The following is a 19,285-nucleotide window of genomic DNA, read 5'->3' on the forward strand; positions in this document are numbered from 1 at the left end:
TTATTGTACTGTTAATAGTATTCCTTTTAATTGGCGTATCTATTCTGTATAATTTTTAATATACTCTTTTCATTTTGTTAGCTGTAAGGAATCATAAATAAATAAATAAACACGTTCTACTATGAGGAATTGATATATAAATGACGACGGTATACATGAATGACGTACGGTATATTACTATGGGGTCATGCTGCTGACATTGATATAGTGTTTGCTCTGCAAAAAAGAGCTGTTCGTGCTATATATCAGCTTGGTTATAGACAGTCTCTCAAAGAAAAATTTAAAGAAATAAATATTATGACTGTTAATTGTCAGTACATTTACGAAAATTTAATATACGTTCACAAAAATCGTCACCTTTTTGCTCTTAATAGTGATTTTCATTATTATAACACTAGAAATAAGGGATTGCTTGCAGCTAATTCCAGTAGGCTTCATAAGATACATAATAGCTTTAAGGGTAAATGTAATGTTATGTAGGTAATACACTTCTATAATAAAGTCCCAACCACTGTTCAGGCATTATCTATAAATAAATTTAAATGTTTTATAAAAAAATGAATCTGTCGTAAAACCTATTACTCCACTGCTGAATATCTAAATGATCGGACAGCCTGGGACTAGATTGTGATTATTTTATAGCGATAGAAATGACTGTACAATATTGTATATTTTTAATGAAAAGAGAGCAAAAAAAGAATGCTCGGAGAGTTTCTTGCGCCACTTCTTCTCTCTCAGAGCGCCATTTGTTTCCGAAGCGGTAGTAGTATCTAGTAGTTATTAGAAATGACATCAAAAAGAATTCTAAAGGAATCAATTTTGAGAAAATAAATGCCTTTTAAAATAAAAATGTATCTTTTATTCCATCAACGCTTGGTGGTCTCCTCATTGCTTAATAGCATATAAAACTAACACCCGATCAAACTTTAATACCAATTATGTAATGTGTGTGAGATCAATCTCCATTAGCATTACATCACTACTATAATTACACTCGCACATCACTATTTCTTCAGCGTTTGACACAAATAATGCATCATTACTGTATGACAAATATTGATTTTTATATATGTAACTTTGCTTTTTTAATGCCATTTTTAGGGTTCGTAGCCAAATGGTAAAAAACGGAACCCTTATAGTCATGTCAGTCTGTTTGTATGTCCGTGTATGTAACAGCCACTTTTTTCCGAAACTATAATATAAAGATATAAACATTTTGACTGTTGCTTCTCAATACATTTTTGATAATGTTCTGTATGTTCATAAGCACATTGAGGAATTTCCTAGAAACTGTGACATTCATAAGGTTAACACGAGGAACAAACATAAACGTGTTATGCCTACTACTCGGTTGGGTCGAGTTAGTAAGTCTTTTGTTGGGCGATGTATATGCTTTTTCAATATGATCCCAGAAAATGTACAAAATAAATGTGTTATGAAATTTAAAGAATTGTTAAAAAACGTTTGTGTGGGAAAGGTTATTATAGAATAAACGATTTTCTTAATGACACCACGGACTGGGAATAAAGCGAACACCCTCAGGCTCTTTAATTATAAATGTTTATTGTACGATATCGCATTGTAATCCATATTTTATATTTAAAAAAAAAACCGCTGAGTTTCTTGCGCCCATTCTTCTCAGGTCTGAGACAGTCCCTTTTGAATGGGTGGTAGTTTTTGACGTTCAATAAGTGATTTTAAATCCTATTTTGAATAAAAATATTTGAATTTGAATTTGAATTTGAATAAGGACTTATAGCGTTGACACTTAGTATGAAGATATATTCTGTGAACCGCATTAACACTATCACACAAAATTAGACAAAAAAAACAATAAATCAAACCAATACCGTCTTTTTTCTTTCTTTAATTCGAGTTACGATTATTGTAATTTTTGGAGTCGGTGTGATCCAAGATACGATTGTAACTACATAGATGAGATATTCTTGAGTCGAGAGGAGGCGAGAAGCGAGAGCGGGTCGCGGCGGAAGGACACCGATTCCAAAAATGACAATAATCGTAACTAGAATTACATTAATTAATTAGATTGTATAAAAATACGCAATTATTTTTATACTCTTTTGTGCATATAATATCTATTGTTTTCGAACAGTGTTTTTGAAGTCGGTTCTTTTTTGGTTAGTCGAGCTGCAACTTCCGATTTTTTTTTTTGTCTTGTGAATGAATTAACATGAAGTATGCCCATCATGATACTAAAATATATCAAACAACATATGGCATTCGGCCAACGCGCCTGTCCTTGTAAAAATCCAAACAATTATCATGACATTATGCCAGCTCAACGGGAAATCCGGTCAGTCACTGAACTCTACCAACCTTTAACATTTCGTTGTTTTCGATTATATTAACACAAATCTTTTGTTTTTTAGCCGACTACAAAAAGGAGGAGGTTATCAATTCGATCGGTATTTTTTTTATATGTATGTCCACCGATTACTCTGAGATTTATGATCAGATTTACGTATTTTTTTTTCGATGCAGAATAGATGCCATTTGGGCCCATAAAAAAATTCCGTACTTTGGCTTAGTAGGTAGCACATATAAATAATAGTATCTTATTAATATTAAAGGTAAAGGTGTATTAAATTAAATTTTTAGTTATTTGATACTTTTCAGTTTTTGAAGTCGGTTTTTTTAAACGTAGTTTTTTTTTATTGTCAGCTCAAAGCTCAAAGGCCTTAAGCGTGGTGCTATAAACTTTGGTCAATTAATACTTCAATGTATATTTGTATATACAATGATTTGTTATGTTTTTAAAGTGATAACCCTCACTTCTAGGATTAACACACAAATAAAATTTGAAAAACAAAATTTTATGAACGATGCGGGATTCGAACCCACGACCTACGGCGTTCCGTGACGGTGCTCTAAACGGTGAACGGTTAGCTCAGTGGTATTTGTGTATATACAATGCTTAAAATAATATCTATAGCCTCAGCATTTTAGGAAATAGTTATCAACGTCTGGCTTTTAAGTTCCAAAAAGTCAGGTTGCAGAAATAGTTTAGACATCGTAAATAAACAGTTTTATTTTTATCGGTTTTTTTTTGATGATGAGGATGAGCAAGACGTTCAGTTGATGGTAATTGATACGCCCTGCCCATTACAACGCAGTGCCGCTGAGGATTCTTGAAAGACCCAAAAATTCTGAGCGGCACTACAACTGCGCTCGTCACCTTGAGACATAAGAAATGTTGAGTCTCATTTGCCCAGTAATTTCACTAGCACCCTTCTGACCGAAACAAAATAATGCTTACACATTAGTGCTTCACGGCAGAAATAGGTACCGTTGTGGTACCCAAAATCTAGCCGGTATCGGACAAATATAACCTATGAGTTAGTTATTATGCCGTCAGCTCGCACTAGACACACGCCTCTATTCCAAGTCCCGCTGAGTCATACTAATTATTATGAAAATTCGGTAATCTGTCACACTCTATGCAACTATAATAAGCAATTCAACAGTACTGAACTTTTTAATAACAGTAAAGGCTGCTTTAAAAGGAGTGTTAATAAAAATCTAAAGGAAGGTTAAATTTAGAATAATTCACAAACACACATACACACTCACACACACATGCACACACACACGCACGCACTCTCACCAAACCCCACACGCACAAATATCATGTCTTATTATAAATATTGTAAATCCGTTATTAGATGTTAGTCCTACAAAATAGTATTATTATAACCTAATTTAAGTTCTGTGGATTTTGTGATGTTTTAAATAAATAAATAAATTATTAAAAAAATATAATATATAAAAAAATATTTTTTTAAATTATAAATTAAATAATAAGAAAAATTAAGTTTTTCTTTATTTTGGTGACCCTTATTATATAGTTAACGATGATTTGCGTTGTTAGTAAAATTTTGTTAATAACTACATTGTAAAAGTGAGTCTATAAAAAAAAACAAGTAAAAGAAAGTTTTTAAAAGTATTATTTTACAGAAAAATAATGATTAGTATTATTAGTTTGCATATGCATATATAACTTTGACCTTGATACGAGTCTTGCGTTGATCATTTTGCGCAGATAGTGAACACTGTGTACGAATGATGTCATGATCTTCGTAGCATAGTGCGAAAGTTGAGTGCTAAACAGCTGAGACGCTCTTAAGCTAGGTTTACATAACGCCAGCATGCCCGTGCCAAACTTAGCAAACTGAGCCTAATAGCTCGTAAGTAATTTAGCGCAACACAATATGGGAAATAACATAACATCAGCAATGAAATAATTATGTAGTAACATTCGAATCGCTTTTGGACTGAGTTACTTACGTATGACGCGTAGACAGAACGAGTCGAGTAAAACAGGTACTAAAGGTACGGACAGATGTGCTCATTACTAGCACGAGAGCATGCTTTTATTGAGCATGTGCTCATTAGTAGCACGTGTGTACTGTAATGAGCATACTTATTTAGAGCGTGCTCAAATATCAACCGACGCGGTTTGATTTTCGAGCATGCTACCTGAGGCGCGGGTAGAAGGGGGCGTGCTCCGAGCGCGTCTGAACACGTTTGCTTATTAGCATGCTATTATTATTAATTACGAACCCAAATTCTCCTTTTTTTTTGTTTCTTTCTTTTTCACCAAAAGGTTCTTACACAATTCCGTTGCAAGCAATATGATTATTTTATTGAGTTCTGTATGGATATCACTGTCACTATATCTTTGTACATCCATTTTGTACAAGAGCGTGGTGCCAAATACCAGCACGTTTGTCCGGTACGTTCGCTTTGAGCATGCTTATTTATGAGTATGCTTAAGCAAGCATGCTTATTGCTGGCAAATGTGAACAGTTGCATGAGCATGCTAACTTTAAGCATACTTAAAAGCACACTTTTTTTGAGCACGTCTGTCCGTACCTTAAGGGACAAACTCGCCCGGGCACGTACGCGCGAGATGTTCGTATACATTGTAAAGTCGTGTTTGCCTGGTTTTTACTCGCTCGCTAGTTGGCTCGGTCGCACCTGACTCATGTAAACTAAGCTTTAGTACCGAAACAAGATCGAATTCCATCCACACCTTTTGAAATATAGCTGTATTTTTTTATATTTAATAAACATATTTATTTTTTATATTCACACAAATAATTTAAGTTTTCTTTAGTGTTAATTCCGCCAATATTTGTTTTTAAAACAACTCGACACGTGTTTCGCCTCTACACGACGCATCCTCAGGACGTGTTGTCTCGCCAAAATCTGGCACGAGACTGAGGATGCCTCGTGTAGAGGCGAAACACGTGTCGAGTTGTTTTAAAAACAAATATTGGCGCAATTAACACTAAAGAAAACTTAAATCATTTGTATAATTATGGATTTCCGCAAAGTAACGCCTAATTCAATAATTTTTTTATATTTTTTTTATTTGAGCATATTATAACCAAAGTAATAATAACAATATAATCAACGAAAAAATAAAATTTCAACTGAACGCATTTTGCTTATAAAAAGGGTTCCAGAAATACATGAGGCGGTTTCTAATTTTTAACCGACTTCAAAAAGGAGGAGGTTCTCTATTCGATCGGTATTTTTTATGTATGTACACCGATTACGCTGAGATTTATGATACGGTTTACGTGATTCTTCTTTAGTTCAATGCGGAATAGATGCTATTTGGTCCCATAAAAATTTTATGTACTTTGGCGCAGTACTTTTCATTTTATGAAAATTTTTGTTTCCTTGGATGATGTAACTGTTTTTTGTGTACGATTTATTTTAGGATTTATCATTCAGGTTGATTATATGTTATTATAATTAACTGACACTAAAAAGTAAAAAAGAAACTACGTCTTCAAAAACTGAAAAGTATAAGATAACTTAATAAGAATTTAATTTAATACACATCTTATGCAAACCTTTACCTTTAATATTAATAAAATACTATTATATGTATGTGCTACATATTGATAGCTTTGAAGTCGGTGCCATGTCAATTTTGACTTAATATTCAATACTGCTTTGAATATTGTTACATGATCTTCATGGTCAAATAACTGGTTTGTTTTTTATTAAATAATTCGAGTTAAGTGTGTACGACTGGTATCATTTGAAGTATGAATGGCAGAGCGACCTGTTATACCATCTCGACTAAAAACAAATTTATTGAGAATTCTCGAGCAGAATCCTTCTGCAGAATGTTGAAAAACACCTAGATTTTCTGGAACCCATATAATATATATCCGATTTACATGTTTTGTATATCGGGTTAGATACAGTGTTGTTTCGGATTACATATAAAAGGCGACTGTGATTGTAAGCGCAATGCGAAGGGGACTTTTGTATTTGAAGGTTCATTATTATGCTAGAGGAAGAAATATGTAATTTTCATACTCAAATCAATTAGTATTTATAAAATCAGCTGCGCTCCAGCTAGATACCGCAGGCGTAGTCGCAAAGTGCGGCAACTAATACTACGCCCAAGTACGCGAGTCAGTCACGAACAATGTTTGACGTTGTCGTGCCAGATGTTCTGTTAAATTTTGCTAATAATTGAGTATTTTGTATTTTATTAATTTCAATGTAAAATAACACGAAGCGTATGTGAAAAAATTTGACAGATGCCATTGAGTGTCAAGATGCCACGCACATAAGTATCTAATAGTTGCCATCATAAAAAAAGCTATTGTTCTTAGGTAGTGCGGAGACCAATCTTTAATCTGAGTCGATATCTCTATGGATTCCTGAGTAATTAATTAGTCAAGCCAACTCTGATATGCAAATACCGCCGCGTGTTATTTATCTATACATACATATAAATAAAATTGGAGTGTCTGTTTGTAATATCTAAATAACCGTTTCTTACTACATGTATATGTGTACACATTTTACAATTTTTGTCTGTCTGTCTGTTTGTTCCGGGTAATCTCTGAAATGGCTGACCGATTTTGACGGGACTTTTATTGGCAGGTAGCTGATGTTATAAGGAGTAACTTAGGCTACGTTTATTTTGGAAAAATTATTTTATTTTAGAAAAATAAAGTAATGTTGCAATGTCCAAGAAACAGTTTAACTCTAAAAATAATTTGTATGGCAAAACAACGTTTGCCGGGTCAGCTTGTAATAAATATATCTTGATTTTTACATAATTGATTCATGACACTCTTTGCTGATAACTCGAGATAGAGGCTTATTATCTTAACGGCGCCTATTTCTGCCGTGAAGCAGTAATGTGTAAGCATTACTGTGTTTCGGTCTGAAGGGCGCCGCAGCTAGTTAAATTACTGGGCAAATGAGACTTCAGAATTTTTGGGCTTATCAAGAATCCTGAGCGGCACTGCATTGTAATGGGCAGGACGTACTAATTACCGTCAGCTGAACGTCCTGCTCGTCTCATTCCTTATTGACATAAAAAAAGGACTTGTTGACTTATGAAGGAAAATAATTATGAGAGAACTGATGGTGTAAATACGAAACCCTGGCTAACAGGTCGTGGATAGTGAAGTTGTCGCTGACCTTGGACCCATCCACCGACTGGCAATGTCACACAAAAGGTTAATGGCTGCTGCGTGACACGTGTATTGCCTAAGCAGGCGTGTGTAGACGGCTTAATCGTGCTTTTTAGATTGTCAATTGACATTATATCAGCTGTTTGGTATGGAAAGTGACGATCTTGTTCTTTTGTAACATATTTTAGATATATTTAATTTAATAAATAATAAAGTTTTATCTAATTGACAATCTTATCAAACTTATATGTAACCGAAAACGGGAAAAGTCTAAGAATGGAACGTACAGACACATTAACATTATATTATATATTTGATTCTGTTGTTCCGTTCTAAATATTAGGAACAATTTTTTTAATTTTATTTTTTACTAACTGATGCCCACGATTTCGTCCGCGTAGATAAAGGGTTTTTAAAATAATAAGCAAGTTTGGATTTGAAGATAATCTTATGTCCTATTCCAGTTCCGATTCCCGACATATGAATCCTATTTCGAGGAAGATTGTTATGGCAAACTAAGCCTACTATTGGTATAGTTATAGCTCATCGACGTGAATTTCAGTATTTCACAAATCCCGCGGGAATCATGTATTTTTCCGGGATAAAATGTATGTCCTATGACCTATCCCAAGCCAAGTTTATCGCCAAAATGTCATCAACATCGGTTCAGTAGCTCCGGCGTAAAAACGTAACAAACAAACATACATTCACATTTATAATATCAGTATTTTCAGGATTTTTACTTCCTTCTTTCTATTATTATGTATCAGTTCAAATGTGCCAGGGCAGTATGACCCGGATTTATAATTTCCAATTTATCTCTTTTAAATTGAATCCAAACACAGTAACATAACAAACATAATATTGTTAACGTAAACAAAACTAGTTAAAATTATCAAGTATAGATAACGAATTGAATATAACAAAATTTATCTAACATTGTTTTTATCTTATTCATTTAATTTAAGTCTTGTGCTTTATGCCAACTATTATCAAATGTCTCTAAGGGTCAATTAAACACATCTCAATTCTCAACATAAGCCTAGCGAAACTCTCTAAGAAAAAAGCGATCCACTCGATTGTATGAAACGTGCAGTCATTGATAGATTGGTATATGACGGCTATAATCTTGTTAGAAATGGAGAAAAATGAAATCCACTACGTTTTAAACAACTTTATGATTATAATTCTTCGCCATATTGTAATTACTATTTTAAAATTATGTCAAATGATTGCACGTTTCCTTCAATGTTCAACATGCTTCCGTATATTTACATACCTAAAGTAAACTTGTTATACATATACTCTGTCGGCCTTACTAATAAAGTTGGTATAATATTACAATATACATAATATACAGTGTCACCAACTTATCTGTGAACTATGGGTGTCACGATCGCCGTTTCAGTGTTGCTAATTAATTCCAATGTGCACAAAACTCGGGGCATATTTAACGCATAAAATTCAGAAGTATCGCATTAAAACACACGGAACACTCGAAAGTAGTAGACACTGACAGTCGAATGACATTTCAAGATGGCGAACGTAGTTCCTATTTTCGCGACCTCACAGATAAGTTGGTATTACCTACTATACCTGAGAATAAAACAAGAATATGCTTATTGGTGACTATATCGTTGACAACACTGTCAAATGTCATTACAATGACATTTTTGAAGTTTTCCGAATGTCAGGCAGCCATACAAATAAACGCGGGAAACAAATAATAAACCAGTCATACAAAATGTCTATATTTGTAAACATTTTGCATATTTTTGATTTATTATCAGAAATAACTTTATATCACGTTTATTTGTAAGGCTCTGTAAGTCTGCAGTAAAGTATTTATACTTTAGCGGCTCACATAATACTCCATAAACGATTAGAAAACACTGATAAAGTATTGTAGTTAACCTTGAACTTCCTTCTGTGGTATTTTGAAGTCAACATTGAATTAAGTGAGAAAGTCAAAGGCCGACAACCTTTTTATAATTCCTTCCAAGAGCATCGAGGTGATCACCTACCATCAGGTGACTAATTTGTCCTTAAATTCTATAAATATTTACAAGTTATTTATTGTTCTTATTGTTTTTCAATTTTTGTTCTAACTGCAAGTAATATTCTTGTGAATTCATCTATATTCTATTAATACTATATTTTAAAAATGACGTCGGGCTATTTTAAGTTACGAAGCTTAAATTAAAACGAATAAAATTCTACTAAGTTAATAAATTGAAATTAAACTATTCAACTATTTTGTTCTTTTAAACAATGTCGAACGATTTACATACAATAATGAACGGTTAAAAGGATTAAAGAATTAACTGACATAGATACAGTGCGACTAGTTTACTTTAGTTATTTCCATAGTATTATGTCTTATGGTATATTGCTATGGAGCAACGCTGCCGAAATTTGTGATGCAGAAGAGAACTATTCGCACTATTTATAACCTAGGTTCTAAAGAATAATTGAGAGCAAATTTAAGGAAATTAACATCTGTACTGTTGCTTCTCAATATATTCTTGATAATGTTATGTATAAACATAGGTACTTAAGTGAATTTGCTAGAAACTGTCATAACCATAATGTTAACTTTTGTGGGGCGATGCATATGTTAATACAACAAGATCCCAGAAAATGTTCAAAATAAATGTATTACTAAATTCAAAAGAATTGTTAAAAAAACTAAATAACACGCTTTATACAGAAAACCAAACTAAAAACTAGAAAGTTTATTTTGAAACTTAATATTAACATCAACTCCTGCCTTATAGACATTATATATATTAACAAAAATCTAATTTTGCAAATTTAAAAATGGAATAATTTTGTCAAATTAATGTATTGTCATCGGTCCCCGATAAATCTACGAAGTTTGAACGAAATCTGGCCGTTTAAAGTGGATCTAAATCTTGCTCAAATGAGACTGTAACAAATATACATAGCTAATAAAAAGGGTGCAAAAACGTTTGTGTGGTAAAGGTTACTATAACATAAATTACTTTCTAAATGATACCACAGATTGGCAATGGAGCGACCGCCCTCACGCTATTAAATAATATGTTTAATTGTACAGTTTAAATTATCATCGAAGTGGCAGAACGTGGCAATTCAACGTCACACATTGTCCGAGACTGGCTCGAGTATGCCCGGTTGGGCGTAGTATTAGTTGACGCACTTTACGACTCCGCTTGCGGTATCTAGTTGGATCGCAGCGGAGACCAATCCTTGATCTGAGTTCTATACTTCAACCGACTATTATATAATATATCATATTTTGACTATAAACTTACCATGGTGCCTTTTCTACGAATGTCTGTGTGTTGCCGTTTTTGTATACCTCCGTAGTCGCCATCTTCGTCTAAAACAATTAATTGAAATTATGAAAATTTATTGAAGTAGGCGTTACTTTGCGGAAATCCATAATTATACAAATGATTTAAGTTTTCTTTAGTGTTAATTCCGCCAATATTTGTTTTTAAACAATTCGTGCGACGTCTCGTGCCAGATTCTGGCGAGAGAACACGTCCTGAGGATGCCTCGTGTAGAGGCGAAACACTTTTCGAATTGTTAAAAAACTATTGGCGGAATTAACACTAAAGAAAACTTAAATCATTTGTATAATTGAAATTATAATATTGAAATCATTATTAATTATCTACAAAAATTGTGAAATTAGTGCTAATTTAGAGATATTTTTTATTAGAACTCTATATCTTGGAATAGTTATTATCACTTAAATCTATATTTTTTTATGGAATAGGAGGACAAACGAGCGTACAGGTCACCTGGTGTTAAGTGATTTTGCAACACCAGAGGATTCACAGGAGCTAAACTATAACTTCTAAGTATACAAATACAATTTCAAGAATAAAATTTATGAACGATGCGGTATGAAAGTAGATCCTGTAGATGAAGCCACAGCCTGAGAGTTCAAAAATACATACAAGATTTATCAACGATACGTCACTCGAACGGTTGGCTCAGTTGGAAGAGAGCTCGCACGAAACGCAAGACGTCGTGGGTCCGAGTTCGCATCGTTTATAAATTTTCTTGTCAAATTTTATTTGTGAAATTAATCCCAGAAGTGAGGGTTGTCACTTTAAAAACAGAACAAATTCATCTAAGTGTAACTTAAAAATTTAAGAATTTTACTCAATTTCACATGTAGTCTATTTTATTATATTGAGACTAACTCGAAGCAAAATATTCAAATGAATACAATCCCTATTAATATTAAAAAATGTGAATGTAAGTTAGTTTGTTACACTTTCACGCCTAAACTACTAAAACAAATTTTGTTGAATTTTAGTGTAAACTAGACCTTAGAAAGGACATCAGCTACCTTTTATCATGACGAAGAGTTTTTGAGGGGTTGAAATTGGGGATGGAGTTCGTATGGAAGTTTGTCATTATCAAAGATGACACCATTAAACTTTGTATTCAGGCAGTTGATAAGAAATTAATTAATATTTGTTCTAGCGTTTTGGAAATTTCGAACGTATGCGGATGAAAAAGGGGACGAAAGTTCGTATGGAGTCCAAACAAAATAACGCTTTCAAGCCAAACTATGATTTTGATTATTTTGTGTACAAAAATTAAAAAAATGCTCCCTAAGGAACTATTCCACGCGGACAAAGTCGCGGGTAATTAATACAACAATTGAGTCGGATTTGTTTTTATGCACGCCGGATTATTGATATAGTAAATATAAAAAAATAGATACAACTAAGGGATCACTTAATTTACCTAAATTAAACTTTTCTTAACCTACTCGAACCAATTATCTTATCTTAATATATATAGATCCAGTGTCCTGATGTTTGTTTCCAATGAACTCCTAAACTAATGAATGGATTTTATTGAGGATTACTTCGTGGAGTGCAGTTAAGTACCACTTGAGAGAATGGATAGTTTTTATTTCGATTTGGGACCCATAATTATGTTTATTTCCAATATTTGTTTTGTATGGACATGTTTTTAGGAGACAATGAAACACTGTTTGAAAAAGAGTTACGGAATGGATATCATGGGAAGGCTCTAGACTCTAGACATAGAGGGAGACGAAAAAGGAGATGGTGTGATATTTATACTCAAACAGATGGACTAAACTACACTCCATGAAGTAATCCCCATTAAAATGCGTTCATTAGTTTAGGAGTTGCACTGGGAAGAAACATCAGGACACTGGATTTATAAATATTAAAATTCACGTATGAATAGAAGAAACAAAAAACCCATGTAAATTTATGTTTATAGCCAACTCATAAAAGCAAGTATGAAATCAGTTTTCTGTCAGTAGGTATTCCTAAATAAGAACTGGTTAAATAAAGCTCAAAAATTAGTAAATACTAATGGAGGCACAAAAAAGCTTGCAGAGATCAAGGCCAACGGAGGCCTTCAAGCAAATCAGTTTTGCAGAATTATTAGAAACATTTCAAGATTTCTGAATGTTAATCAGTAATCTTAGATCATCGTCTAGACAGCTGTGAAAACGTCGAAATAAATTGAACTTAGAACTAACCTCTAGTTATTATTATTAAAGTGAAACTTATATTACATCGTCTTAAACTTTTTCGTCTGTGTGTTGCATTTCGCGTGACGGTCGGGCGGCGCCTATAGTTCGCAGCAGCTGACCGTGTAGTATATAGACTATTACTCATTTTAACCAGGGCTAAGACACAGAGTTCAATAAAAATATTAGTTGGAGACTTAGTCTACTTTTAATATTTCCCATTATCATTCCAATTTTCCAAGTATAAAATTAAGATTGATAAAGCGATTTTTATACCATTAATGGAATATTATTCCAAAAATTTTTAGTTAAATGTCTATAATGTGAAAAAAAATCCACTTATCCTAGTTTCACACACACAATCCCTTTTTTATTGTTCGGTCTCAGTGAGTCTTACATTTGTGTACCTTTTGGTATCGAGACACTTAGCCCATGGGCCCCAGAGGCGCGGAGAATATACAAAGTATTATCTTCGCGCCTTAATAGGGCTACTGGAAACCCAATTGCTGGCAGCTATTTCGGTCATCGGATCAGCCTAGCAATCCAACGCGGAAATGCTGCCAGTATTCTTGGTACGCTTCCCCGTAATGATAGTTTTAAATGAATAGTATTGTAAATATACTTAAAGATTGGTTTGTTTGAATAAATAATGTTTATTTTCAGCAAAGCACACACACTGAAACAAAGTGTCATACAAATCGCGAGTGTAAGACGTAGATTACTCATACATAAAATATTACATTTGAAATTCACTTTAATATGATTTTTCATACAGTTTTCTCGTTTTGGCGCCAATACATTTTACAATATATTGCGATATTAAAATGGAGTGGGGTGATAAAGAGAACCGAATCGCTGTGATTGCATTACACAAAGTAGGTATGGAGCCAAATGAAATTCTTAAAACTCTCCATACGCTTGGTATTAGTAAAATGTTTGTGTACCGGGCTTTTAATAGGTACAATGAGACCTCCTCTGTTTGTGACAGAAAAAGATTTTGCCGTCCACGTAGTGTTCGTACGAAAAAGGTAGTCAAAGCAGTAAGGGAAAGAATTCTAAAAATCCTATCCGAAAGCAAAGGATTTTATCACGGGTGATGAAGATAGCACCTAGAACCATATCGCGTATTTTGATAGAGGACTTAGGACTTGCAGCCTATAAGAGACGTACTAGTCATTTCTCAATAGATAATTTAAAAAACAATAGTGTGTTAAATTCGAAATAACTACTGAAGCGGTACGCAAAGGGAGGTCACAGAAAATTTTTATTCACGGATGAAAAAACTTTTTACCATAGAGCATCATTTTAACAAACAAAATGACCGAATTAATGCTCAAAGCTCTAAGGAAGCTTCCCAATTAGTCGACAGAGTGCAAGGTGGGCACTATGTGAGAGTGACTGAGCCATACTTTTGTGAAAAAGATATCAAAACTTCGGCACAAGATTATCAAGATACCACAGAGAAGGTAGTGAAGCCCTTTAACAACACTATGTTCAATAATCAAGAATGGTTCTTCCAGCAAGACTAGGCGTCGGGACATATTCGGTGCACATTAAGCTTACTTTAGATTTATTTTTATATACTATCTAAGATCATACCTATATTATATCGATTAAATTTTTGTATATTTTAGTGACGTGATTCCCAGTTAAAGCTGAAGAAGAGAGGCAAAGGACGGCTTTCATACACTTGGTACACTAGTATGACAAGCCTCATATATGAAGGAAATATCCCCAACCGGACACCCTAGACTTTGGAGAGACGACACCACCTGAAGTGGGACAGAGCAAAAAAGAATCATTTTTTACAAAAAAAAACATAGAACAAATAGTCTATCATTAAATTGGTATCATTATTATAGCTAGGAAACAAAACAAACAGGTTATTATATAGCCAAATGACATCTAATTAATGGCAATTGCATGGAACCGAGCCATTATTTACGATGACAAAAGCAAGATAATTTAAAAAATATCATGTCATTAGATTCCTTTTTATAGATTACTAGCTGACCCGACAGACGTTGTTCTGTACCACGTACATAATAAATAAAATATTGTTTTTCAAGAATTATTTCGTAAAATATGCTTCCTGTTGTTTTTTTTTTTTTTTTAATAATTTATAATATAATGAAAATGTTTCACAGCACAATTGTCAAACCGTGCGTCAATAATATCTCACATAGATAATATGTCCATACAAAGCAAATATTTGAAATACAAATAATTATGGGTCCCAAAACGAAATAAAAACTATCCTATCTCTCAATTTGGACTAAACTGCACTCCATGAGGTAATCCCCATTAAAATCCGTTAATTAGTTTAGGAGTTCACTGGAAATAAACATCAGGACACTGGATTTATACATATTTAGATAAGGAGCTAGAATATACAAAACTGCACAATACTACATTTATATAGAATAAATTTACCTTAGACAATGCTTAAAATGGCGGAGATTTGTTCCTTTTTAAAAAACTTTATGTCCGTTTTGTAAAATGGAGCGTCTACACAGTAGTAGCCGCTTTGTGTGACTGAGTGATTAATAATGAAATGATACTCATATAGCCAGCTTACAGTAGCGGATCGTAAATAATCTTGAATCGAGTGGCGACTTTATACAAGATAATAATACAGGTTTCGTATTTTGTTTACAACTTTAACTTGCATGTAATATTTAGTTACAACTTTTATTTCCTTCACAACTTCAGGATTCGATAATTTATAACAATAAAATAATCCAAACATTGAGTCCAAGCTCTAAAGGTCGATATTTTATATTTATACATTTAATACTATATTACTTTCATGAAATAATTTATATTATTTAAACACGACTCATATATTGGATGCAGCCTTACAAACTAATTTGTTATATACTTACAGCCATTGTAAAATACTCTATTTGATAGAAAATAGTGGCCGTTGAGTTTCTTGTATGTTCATCTCACGAGCTCAACTTTTTACGAACAAATGGTAAATTTAGTAATTTAGAGAAATATTTATAATGACGATTCATGAGCGCTTATTGTAAGCCTATTTTAATAAAGTTAATTTGACTTTGACTTTAAGGAATCCTTCATTGTCCAGCTGTTATGACTCCCAGGAGCCCGTTTAGTTAATATTAAGTTGGAAATTAACTAGAAGGAAACTAAAGTTATAATCAATAAGTATCTAGGCGTATTAAAGTGACTAGAATAGGTTCTCCGTTGGATATTAAAGGCATTTATTTTGCTCAAAATGATTCCTTTACAATTCTTTTAGATGTCATTTCTAATACTACTAGCACGTTTAATATTTTATTTGTATCAATTTGCAATACGTCTCGTTGGAATGAACTTTGCTCGGTTGCTTTTTAAAAGGCATAAAAGGCATTTATTTTCTTAAAATTGATTCCTTTAGAATTCCTTTTGATGTCATTTCTAATACTACCAGCACGTTTAATATTTTATTTGTATCAATTTGCAATACGTCTCGTTAGAATGAACTTTGCTCGGTTGCTTTTTAAAAGGCATAAAAGGCATTTATTTTCTTAAAATTGATTCCTTTAGAATTCCTTTTGATGTCATTTCTAATACTACCAGCACGTTTAATATTTTATTTGTATCAATTTGCAATACGTCTCGTTGGAATGAACTTTGCTCGGTTGCTTTTTAAAAAGGCATAAAAGGCATTTATTTTCTTAAAATTGATTCCTTTAGAATTCCTTTTGATGTCATTTCTAATACTACCAGCACGTTTAATATTTTATTTGTATCAATTTGCAATACGTCTCGTTAGAATGAACTTTGCTCGGTTGCTTTTTAAAAGGCATAAAAGGCATTTATTTTCTTAAAATTGATTCCTTTAGAATTCCTTTTGATGTCATTTCTAATACTACCAGCACGTTTAATATTTTATTTGTATCAATTTGCAATACGTCTCGTTGGAATGAACTTTGCTCGGTTGCTTTTTAAAAAGGCATAAAAGGCATTTATTTTCTTAAAATTGATTCCTTTAGAATTCCTTTTGATGCCATTTCTAATACTACCAGCACGTTTAATATTTTATTTGTATCAATTTGCAATACGTCTCGTTGGAATGAACTTTACTTGGTTGCTTTTTAAAGGGCATAAAAAGCATTTATTTTCTTAAAATTGATTCCTTTAGAATTCCTTTTGATGTCATTTCTAATACTACTAGCACGTTTAATATTTTATTTGTATCAATTTGCAATACGTCTCGTTGGAATGAACTCTGTTTGGTTGCTTTTTAAAAGGCATTTATTTTGCTGAAATTTGATTCCTTTAGAATCCTTTTTGATGTCATTTCTAATAAAAAATAAATGCCTTTTATGCCTTTTATCAAATGTGCGTAGGTATTACATGTCCGTGACATTCTGTTGTTTATGGTGGCACTCCTCTGAAAGGGCTCGACCGATTTTAGTATATTTTTTAGGAATGAAGAACGGACGAAAAGTTTTTTTCACCACACTTCTTGCTTATTAATCCTAATTTTAGTGTTTTTGTGTGATAATCATCGTCCACCAATATCTGGTGATGGCCCAGGCGGCCTTTTTATTTCTTACGGAGACGCAAATGTCTACGCTTTTATAATAAACTCCCAAGTGATATTCTCATTATCAAACATGAAAATTCAATTAAACGAAAACTTTATAAAAAAGCTTAACTACTTTAAAATAACGGATTACTTAGATGCTAAAAATGCTTGGAAATGAACTTGCTCTAACTCAGTTAGCAATACTCCATGTGTGGCCGGACCTGCGCTTTGTAGAGCGCTAGTATGTGGACCGGCTTGAAGTATTGCCGTGCTCTATTAATGACGCCCAGTTTCTTTGAAGCCAATTTGGCTTTGCCTTCCAGATGACCACGAAATTGGCAATCGCTCGCGATTTCGAGACCCAGTATTCCGATACTAGGCGAGGCTTTGAGGGAAGTGTTGTCGAAGAGCGGTGATACGACAAATGGGGTTTTTTTAGTGGTAAACGCGCAAACTTGAGTCTTCTGCGGGTTAAATTGGACAAGGTTCAATTTTCCCCATTCCGCGACCTTCTCAAGAGAGGACTCGATAGAAGACACAAGTTTCTCCCGGCACTGGTCGACGATTTCCCGAGAGAGACCTGCATGGCCAGTGTATACGGCATCACGAGTGCTGTCGTCTGCATAGCAATGAATGTTGGAGGTGTCCAACATACCATTGATATGCAGAAGAAACAGCGTGGGAGACAGCACACAGCCTTGGGGCACTCCAGCATTCACGGGCTTCGGGTTCGAGCAATATCCATCGACAACGACCTGTATGCTGCGCCCAGTGAGGAAGCTGGAGGTCCACTTGCACAAGCTCTCGGGAAGCCCAAATGATGGAAGTTTGGAGAGGAGCGCCTTGTGCCATACACGATCAAAGGCCTTCGTTATATCAAGGCTAACTGCCAGGCCTTCCCCCTTGCTTTCAATAGCCGCTGCCCATCTATGTGTTAGGTATACCAGAAGATCACCTGCCGATCCTTGATCAACTGGTGACCCTCTAGATATACTAAGAGCTGACGGCTAATTATGCTCTCCATGATGTATCTTATGAAGCCTACTAGAATTAGTTATATGTCGATAGGTTATTGAAATGTAAGTAAGCGTAAATGGATAGATTTGTCTACCCCCATTAAGTTAAATTAAGGATAGATAGGTTATTGAAAACGGCCGTAAGTCAAAAAAGTAAATGTAAATTTATACAAAACAAAAGTTATTGAGTACAGTAGCTGTATCAACGCCACATATCGTAAATAAATAGAGGTATTCTGTGAGCATTTTATAAGTGATTATAAAAAAATATATATTATAATAGCTTTTAAGAATCTGAAGACGAGCCTCCGGGAACAGGATCATCCTGCCACCATATCATAAGTCATTCCAGACTCTGAAATGAAATGAAATTAATTATTTTTCTTGTGAATAGGGTATGAGATAAGATCTACAATCTATAATATTACAATGCGTCCATTATCCAGCTTATATTAAAAGCATGCAAAATGTTACACTAATTTATATAATCCTAATAATATTATAAATGTGAAAGTTTGTATGTCTGGATGTATGTTTGAACTTCTTTAACGCAAAATCTACTGAATAGGTTTTGATGAAACTTTACAATAATATAGCTTACATACCAGAATAACAAAAAGGCTATAATTTATAAAACTATAGTGTGAATTATACAAAATATAAAAGAAGTGTGATTGTTACTAATGAATACAACTAGCGCCATCTCTTATCAACTAGCAAGGAAAACATCAATACA

At 33.6% G+C, this 19,285-nt stretch overlaps 1 protein-coding gene and 1 long non-coding RNA gene across 2 annotated transcripts in view; both read right to left on the reverse strand.

Moving 5' to 3' along the window:
- The window catches only part of LOC126968729 (17-beta-hydroxysteroid dehydrogenase 13-like), a 64,726-nt gene extending 49,154 nt beyond the window's left edge, over nt 1–15,572 (reverse strand). The window contains exons 1-2 of the mRNA XM_050813832.1: nt 15,427–15,572; nt 10,772–10,839 (exon numbers count right to left, since the gene is read on the reverse strand). Of these exons, the coding sequence (XP_050669789.1) occupies nt 10,772–10,833 (62 nt within the window). The 5' untranslated portion in view covers nt 10,834–10,839; nt 15,427–15,572. The remainder of the gene's footprint in view (nt 1–10,771; nt 10,840–15,426) is intronic.
- The window catches only part of LOC126968774 (uncharacterized), a 384,859-nt gene that overhangs the window by 206,486 nt on the left and 159,088 nt on the right, over nt 1–19,285 (reverse strand). The gene's annotated exons all lie outside the window — the stretch shown is intronic.

Source organism: Leptidea sinapis, chromosome 16 (genome assembly GCF_905404315.1).
Source record: "Leptidea sinapis chromosome 16, ilLepSina1.1, whole genome shotgun sequence".
Lineage (NCBI taxonomy): Eukaryota > Metazoa > Arthropoda > Insecta > Lepidoptera > Pieridae > Leptidea > Leptidea sinapis.